Source organism: Mchenga conophoros, linkage group LG8 (genome assembly GCF_057382185.1).
Source record: "Mchenga conophoros isolate Kocher_MC1m ecotype Shallow Benthic linkage group LG8, M_conophoros_male_GT1.1, whole genome shotgun sequence".
Lineage (NCBI taxonomy): Eukaryota > Metazoa > Chordata > Actinopteri > Cichliformes > Cichlidae > Mchenga > Mchenga conophoros.
Window position 1 is genome coordinate 319,850 of NC_140533.1, and position 8,460 is coordinate 328,309.

At 44.9% G+C, this 8,460-nt stretch overlaps 1 protein-coding gene across 1 annotated transcript in view; it reads right to left on the reverse strand.

The window, feature by feature from the left end:
* LOC146567858 (caveolae-associated protein 1-like) overlaps positions 1–7,833 on the reverse strand; it is a 35,806-nt gene extending 27,973 nt beyond the window's left edge. Inside the window, exon 1 of the mRNA XM_085283518.1 lies at positions 6,970–7,833. Within this exon, the coding sequence (XP_085139644.1) occupies positions 6,970–7,500 (531 nt within the window). The 5' untranslated portion in view covers positions 7,501–7,833. The remainder of the gene's footprint in view (positions 1–6,969) is intronic.
* Positions 7,834–8,460: the final 627 nt, after the last annotated feature.

An 8,460-nucleotide genomic window follows, 5' to 3' on the forward strand; every position in this document is an offset into this window, starting at 1 on the left:
AAAATATTTTATTTTATGTGCTGGAATGTGCAGAAAATAGGTTTAAATGTTAAACTAATTTATTAAACTCAGAGAATGTTGCATATAATTAAATTTTTGCTTGATGCATAAAGTTAAAAGATTAAAACGAATAAAACAAGTTTTAAAAAGAGACTTTTCCATTTGATTACATTTTGTATGATGGATTATGCAGAAAAAGTAGAATTGGGCTGAAAGATCTATCGCTTTATCACCTTTTCAGGTTGTAAATCGTGTTTTTAAAAAGTAACTAAGTAACTAGGTAATTAATTACTTTTGAAAATAAGTAATCAGTAAAGTAACGGGATTACTTTTGGGGGGAAGTAATCAGTAATTAGTTACTGATTACTTTTTTCAAGTAACTTGACCAACACTGGCTGTAATCCACGTAGTAGGATGGTAGATGTAAACATGCCTGACTGAAATGTTGAGTATGGCAGAAACAGGTGTTTCAAATTGTAAACGCAGAGGGAAGTAGAGCTGAAACGTTCAGGTTGAGGATGAGCAAAATGTGTTCTGACAGATTGTTTGTGCGATGTTCTTTCCACAGGTCAGGAGGAGCAGACGTACGGCGCTGTGGTATTAAATCTGCTAAAGTCAGGGATTTAGATGGTAAATGGCCTGTATTTGTATAGCGCTTTTCTAGTCCCTAAGGACCCCAAAGCGCTTTACACAACCTGTCATCCACCCATGCACACACACATTCACACACTGGTGATGGCAGCTACAATGTAGCCACAGCCACCCTGGGGCGCACTGACAGAGGCGAGGCTGCCGGACACTGGCGCCACCGGGCCCTCTGACCACCACCAGTAGGCAACGGGTGAAGTGTCTTGCCCAAGGACACAACGACCGAGACTGTCCAAGCCGGGGGCTCGAACCGGCAACCTTCCGATTACAAGGCGAACTCCCAACTCTTGAGCCACGATCGCCCGATGATCCAAGCATCTTATTGTATGCATGGACTTCCATTAAAAAGCTATGTTAAATACATCATTGCACAGAGACCAACTGACTTCATTCTGAAAACCGTTCGACTTTGAGGATGCTCATTTTATTACCAGAAAAGCTAAAAACAGCAAACAGGACACTGAGACAGGAGCAGGAGACCTGAGCCCAACACATTTCATTCATGTTTGTCTACTCGCTCCTGGATTTATGAATATCAAAGGCATTTTAAATAACACAGCCTAAAGTAATATAATTCCATTTTATTCAACCAGATTATCTGTCCCTGCGTGTGCTTCCGTCTTTGGTTAGAGCACCAGGTGAGCACTGTCAAGAGGTCCAGGTGAGTGAACCTGATTAACAGAGCACTGACCAATAGTTATCAGCTACAGCTACCTGTGGCATCACACCTGGGAGTCACAACAGCCACAGTCCTAATTCTGAACATAACCACGGTCCAGGTGGTGTAGTTATGAAAAGACCTCTCCTTAGAGTTATTATAAAATGGAAAGTATCCACAGCCACAGATGTGCTCAAACATACCGTAAAGTTTGTTCTAAAGTTAGACAGTTTGTAGTTTTGAAGCCTGGCCTTTTACATTTACATTAAAGGGCTGCAGTTTTTAGCACATTAGGCACAGACACACACGCCCTTTAAACACCTGGAGAGCTACTTTGTGTTAATATCATAATAAAACCCACAGTGGTGCTTCTTGATTTAGTTTACAGACTAGAACCTTTAGACTGGAGTTTAAATGGAGCTAGAGATCGTGGTCATGGTAAAACCTCCACGTGCAACATTTCAGATTCATTTGTCTTTCCCATGATTAGCTTTGAATCTTCAGGACTAAATACGAGCGCTTTATTCATCAGAGGAACTGATCTGAATGACAGAAGTGGGAGAAATAGAAAAAGGAATGAGGTGTGACGCAGGGTGAAGTGCGGGTGGCTGGAGGAGCTAGGGAGGTGGAGGAATGGGGCCGTGACTGGTTCCACATCAGGAGGAGTGGAGGTTAGAATGGAGAGTTGGGGATGCCTGTGCAATGAATCAGCTGTTTAAATATGATCCCTGCTCTTCATCGTAACACACCCATTCACTCCCTCAAGAAGAGGAGGTAGGGATGCACACCTCCTCTTCGTGACATGCTATTTATCATTCCACCCTCCTTACAGTGCTGGAATGAAGCCCCTCGGGCCAACCTGCTGCACTGGGCCCACAGTCTTTATTGCTGGTGTTGTAGCAGATTTAGACTTAAAGTGCAGGGTTAGAAAAACCAGCAGGCACTGTCCTGGTTATCATATACTGCCACTAGCTGGCTTCAGGTCAACGAGCCACATGTGTTCAGGTATAAACTAAACATCATCACACTGAACTTTATAAAACAGTCTGTCCTTAAAGGTGTTCATGGTTCTGCTCAGTGCACAGATGAGTGCGATGTTCAACAATGGAAACAAGCTTCTCACTCAGCACCACGACCTGAACATGATGTCTGACTGAGCTTTTAAAACCTGCAAAAATTAAACTTCACACAAGAACCGGCTAGTAGCAAGGCAAAGTAATCAGTAATCAGTGGGTGCACATTTTCTTAGCTACTGATTGGCTGTCGAGTTATTTTTTGTAGGTCAGTGGAGCTGATGGTGTGTTTAAGTGTGACAGCATGGACATCTGCAGCAACAAGATAATAAAAGCTAAAGCTGCGTCCACACAGCACATCACTGTGTTGCTGTCAGTAGCAGATATTCCTAAACCTCTATTCTCACTGGCTGCCTCAAGTTTGAGAAAAGTTTAAAGTCAACAGAGTTTTGCTACCTGTGGTTACTTTAAGTTAAAATAGACAAATGTGACTGATGATTAAAGCTGAAGGAAGCCCCGGGAGAGCGCAGAGCAGAGCTGGAGTGATGAGAGGAACTTGTAGAAAGACTTTGTTGAAGGAGCACCCAGAGTGATGTGAAACGTAACAAGTGTGATGTGGACTAAGAAAAACATGCTGTGTACTTTTGGTGTGGAGCTGTGAGCTGTGCTGATGTTTCCTGTGGTCAGCTGCATCCGAAACCTGATGGGGTTTAAAGATACGAGCCAGGAAACCAAAACAATGCAAGACGCAAGGTGATCATTTTCACTGCGTGTAAACTCTTTAAACTTATCAGTGCACCTTGCATTTCAGCGCTCTCACACGCTACTGTGGTGTAGAGTATCACATTCCAGGCCAGATCCTCACTGAGTGCAGTAAGCTCTCGTCTGGCAGCGTATGGCCTCAGCTGTCAAGGAACTGAACACAGATGTAAGAGAGTAAATCTCAGGCTTGCTGGACAAGCAGCTCAATGAGCCCAACGCACACAGGCTGACACAAACACACACCGGAGGAGGAGAGCTGCTGCTCATGCTAACAGGGAGGCAGGTGCTTCACGTGCTGACAGAACGCCCTCTGGTTAGTTTCCACCTACACATTGTATCGTAGCTCATCACACGTGCCAGCAGCATGGGGTGGCATTACTTTCGATTGGCTGTAATATAATGTAATATGACTGAGGTCATAAAACCCAAGAAAGACACAATCTTGCTATCCTCCGTGATTATTAGTCTTCCAGGGTGCATTTACATATATATTAAACTATACATGACACCTGAAGTCAATGGCAGCCTTCACTCATGGTGAAATCATCACTTATATCAATCTCAGCTTGTGAGGGAGGCCTAGCAGGGACAGCATCAGACTACAGCACAGATTCAGCCCCCTGTGCTTCACTACAAAGCCCTCGTGCTGTTTCCTCACTGTGTGAGCCGGCCCCTGGAACAGCAACTGTGCTTTTATTACCAGCAGAGCACCAGGCCAGGGCCTTTCCTCAGGGTACCAGCAGCACAAGTGTGAGTGAAAAGTGGGAAATACCTGAGACACATCAGAAAGCTGTGTGTTTCTAGGCTGCAAATACGCTCAGAGCCTCGGGGTTAGACCGCTACGTCCTGATTTTGTAATAACATTTCAACACAGCACGTGAAGCAATCCAAGCTGTGAAAATATATTCTTAGCACTACAGATGCAGTAAAGCCATTTAAATGAATACTAATGCTGTTAGTATGCTGTGTACTGCTTATGCCGCATGGCTGTTAGCTTGCACTGGACCGCACGTGTGAAATGAGATGTTGCTTTTGTGTATATTGTTTTGAACAGCAGCATTGTGTAAAGCTCATGGTGATGCTTAAATGTGGTGCATGTTCCACGTGTCACCTTGATGCTGGTAACCCACAGAAATCACGTCAGCACATATTTCTGCACAGCCATCAGTATGTAGACTTTTACATGCTGTTATGCTGCGATATAGGATGAGCTATAGCTCAGGAGGTAGAGCGGATCTAACTGGAAGGTCGGTGGTTTGATTCCTGGGATGCCAGACTATCTCCTAACCCCAAGTTGCTCTCCGATGCATCTCTCAGTGTGTGACAGTGATGTTAGATGTGCCTGTGTGAATGAGGCAAGTTGTGTAAAGCGTTTTGGGTGCCCAGGCAGAACCAGTCCATAAAAGGCTAGTTTTCCTGTGAACGCTGGAAGCCTGATACACTGCAGCGTTTGCAGCTGAGATTCAATATCCTAAATTTTCCCCAAATGATTTACAAGTAGTGGAAACAATGTTGCACATTTGATGTTTAAAAATATGCACATGAGTGATTGTTCTCTATGTGTCCATTGGTGGTTCCATGCACTTCTACTTTAAGTTTAGTTGCTGCCCCGCCCCACCCTCCATACACAATAAAGAACGGTTTAGAATATGTCCGATCACCTCCAGCATGACGGGGCCCTCGGCTCCTATGATCTTTGATCTGCATGATAGACAGCACCTTCATCCAAACACTGAGTGAACATGAACAGTGCTGGTATTCCACCAGGAGACCTGAAGGATCGTCGGGGGATCACTCTTCACACGAGGGCCCAAAACATTATTCAGACACTTTTTTTCCTCTAATTTGTCACACATCTGTTTGCCCTCTGTGTTCAGACTGAACAAAGACGTTGACAGTGTTAATGTTTCCAAGTATCAGTGTGTGTCCCATGCTGGGGTGTTGGCCAAGTGTTTACTGTCTGACTTTTAAAAAGAATCTGCCCTGAAAGGGCAACAGAGGAGCAGAGAAAACTGAAAACAGAACAACACATTGTGGCTTTGCTTTTTTAATGAAGATGAATCTGAACTTATGTCATAGTTGGCAACTGTAACCAAAGCCAGTGTTTTGAGTTAGCGAGGGAGCCGGTGATTGGCATTTCAGGGGGAGTTTCTCTCGCCACAGGGGCAGGGCGCTTGGCTAACGTTAGCAAAATCCCAACCTCTGATATTCCAAACAGACTGTTTTGGAAGCTTTCAGCCCTCAACTTCAGCAATTTATCGGGGACTAATTAAAATGTAGATTTACGATGTTCTCAGATTGAGAAACAGTTCAGTCATTGAATTCCTTCATATGTGATGAAAAGATAAGTTTGTTTTTCACTCAGAGTCCTGCCCTGCTCATCTGCTGATTGCTAAAAAAAAGTCTTATACTCGTAGACCGAGGCACAGACGCCAGCAGCATTGTGTAAGTCCTTTAGCACAGAGTTCAAGTCCGACCGTGTGCAGTCAGGCAGTCTGCAGCGCCTAAGATGGAGCCCTCATTTGACTGAGGGAAACAGAGAGAGTGAGGTGGGTCCAAGCCACGATGTCTGAGTCAAGGGTGGAAACTCTGAATGTTCTCGCGCCACTGTGCAAAAAAGCTGCAAGCTATTACACATCACAGTGCAGCCTCTCAAGCTAAAAAAAGAAACAGGGCTCTCCTCAGCTCCCCTCAAAGAAAAAAACGTGCTCCTTCTTAAAAGAAACATCTGCCCCCAATCCTCTGCTTTAAACTGGACCTGACGCATGCTCGTGGTATTTTCCATCTTTTTAGAAATAGTGAGGAAAGAGTGAAATGACTTTCTGAACCGATTTCGTCTGACTTGAGCTGCCAGTAGGCGAAGGCTCTTTGTCCTACATACAGCATGCTATGGAAGAGATACCTGGAGGCCACCTGTACTGCAAACTGCTGTAGTTTTGGTGTTGAGAAGGTGGAGCTGCAGAGACACACACACACGCACACACACACACACACACACACACACACACACACACACACACACACACACACACACACACACACACACACACAGCCATGATCTCTGCTTCCCTGTGTCGTCTAATAACTTAATGCCAGTAGAAAGGGCATTAATGATAAGACCTGGGGTGAACTCAGGAAATGTATCATAAATTGGAGAAAGAGAGGAAGCTGTGTTTTCTGATAAATTGTTACCATCGCTCTAGCTTTGTTCTGTTGGCTCATACTTTAATTATTAAGTGTGATTTGGAGTCATTTGGTTCATGATTTACAAACTCTTGTTTGCTGTTCATCCTCCTCAGTCTAATGCTGTCGTTGGTTGATCGCTTCACTCTAATGCAGTTCCACAAGCATTTGGCTCCTTTTGCAAAGCCTGGTAATAATTACATAATAATTACAGTTCTCTGCTTTTATTTCCATGCAGAAACACAACGTTTCTGTTAAAAGATCATTTTTTTGTTTTTCAGGAAATTAAAAGTCTGTGGATGATCAGGGTGGTGTTTGAAATGCAATACGAGGGCGCGTCTATACAACAAAAACACTATCTTTGCATTTTTTTTGTCCATCTTAAGTGATTATTCTGAGCAACATTGCAAAGTCAGAGTAATTCAAAGGTCAGACTTTCTTTCTTATCATCTGTCCAGAGAAAAGTCTTACTGGTGTGTCTGAGAGTGAAAGCAGCTTCCAGTAAGAACCACTCCCTGAAGCCCTCAGCATCCCAGCAACATCTTCACCAGACTAAACCACCTTTGTAGGAGTTTTCAGTGATATGGCTCACAAACCAAAACCCTGCTCGGTTATTCGGTTCATCCATGAACCACACCCATCTCTCAGGGTTTCACTCCCACATCAGACTGACTAACACATACTGAAACACAAACACTCTCCCACCTGATAAATCATGACTTTGAAGTTGCGTCTCTTGAGCAGCTCCGCCTCGTTGTTCTCCAGCTTCTTGATCTGGCCTCCTTGCTTCTCCAGCGTGGCTCGCACTGTCTTGACATTGACGCTCACCTTGCGCACCTTTTCCATCATCTTGTTGACACTGTTGGATGTGGTGCTGTGGCTCTTGGTGAGTTTTGTGAGCTCGCCTTGGATGCTGGTCACCGTACGCTCCATCTCCTGCTGCCTGGCCTCCAGCCCGCTCTGGGTCTGCTGGATCTGGTCCACTGCCCCGATGATCTTGTCAAGCAGTGAGAGCACCATGACCCCGTTAACCTGTGGATCAGCTTTAACGCCATCATCTTTGTCCTCGGCGGCGTCCCCTTCTGTGCCCATTGTGGACAGTTCTTTCTTGGCTGCGGCAAGGGCGTTGTCTTCATCATCTGAAGGTGGAAGGTTAACCTCATCATCAGAGATCTCAGTGAGAGTTTGAGGCTCCAGCTGGGCACTTCCAAACTCCAGTGCTTCCATGGCTGCCATGTTGGTAGATTTTATAAAGTGTAATCAACCTTTTTCACCACAGTTTCTTCTGGATTACTTTCTCACTCCTTATCTTCCCACCTGCGTCTTCCTCTGCTCTGCTCTGCAGCCTCTTCTTTTTTACTTCCTATTTACAAACTCTCTAATCCCTCTCCAGCACACATACATAGAGCCTGTCTTTCTCGGCTATCTGTCCGTTCTGTCTGAAGCTCCTGGAGTCGGGCCAGTGATCAGGGGAAGCCGAGCGATGCTGGATGTGACCACATGAGCGTTAGGATGTAAATGTCTCACCAGGCAGAGAGATCCTCCAGTCAAGCTACAGCCGGCAACGCTTTTTTTTTCCAACCCACCCTCCCTTTTTTCCACTGGGCTCTCCTCCTCTCCTCACACCCCTCCTTTATCTCCTCCCTAAATTTACAAATTTCAGTATGACTCCACCTAAGTCCAGCCCCTCATGACTCGATGGCACACCCACATGGCCTAGCCTTGTCCCATCAGCATGGCTGAAATAGTTAGCAGAGCTGCACTGATCTGCTCGTATACAAGCTGAGGCACAGCCGAAGGAGGAATGCCAAGCTGGAGCTATTCTTGTTTCCATTCCTGTCTCCCTGCTCTCCACAACATGGAAAGCAGCAGTGGATGAAAAACACAAAGAATAGAAAGCAGCTTGTAAAAGCTAACAGCTTACAGTTCTAAAGTCTAACATTTAATACTATTAGGGTAAGTTGTCCCAAGATTTTCAACCACAGCTTGAATCTTAGCGATCAGGCCCTTTTGGGTTCAGTTAAGATTGAGGCCTTGTTTAGACCGCAGCACAAGTTCAGACCAACTATTTTTTAGACTGAGGCTTAAGTCAGCGCCAGCTGGCTGTGTTGGCTCCAAAGACATTTCTTTCTACACGTGACGCTGATAAAGTATAAACTTCTTTCCACAGAAAAGAAAACTACCATGAGGTGCTGT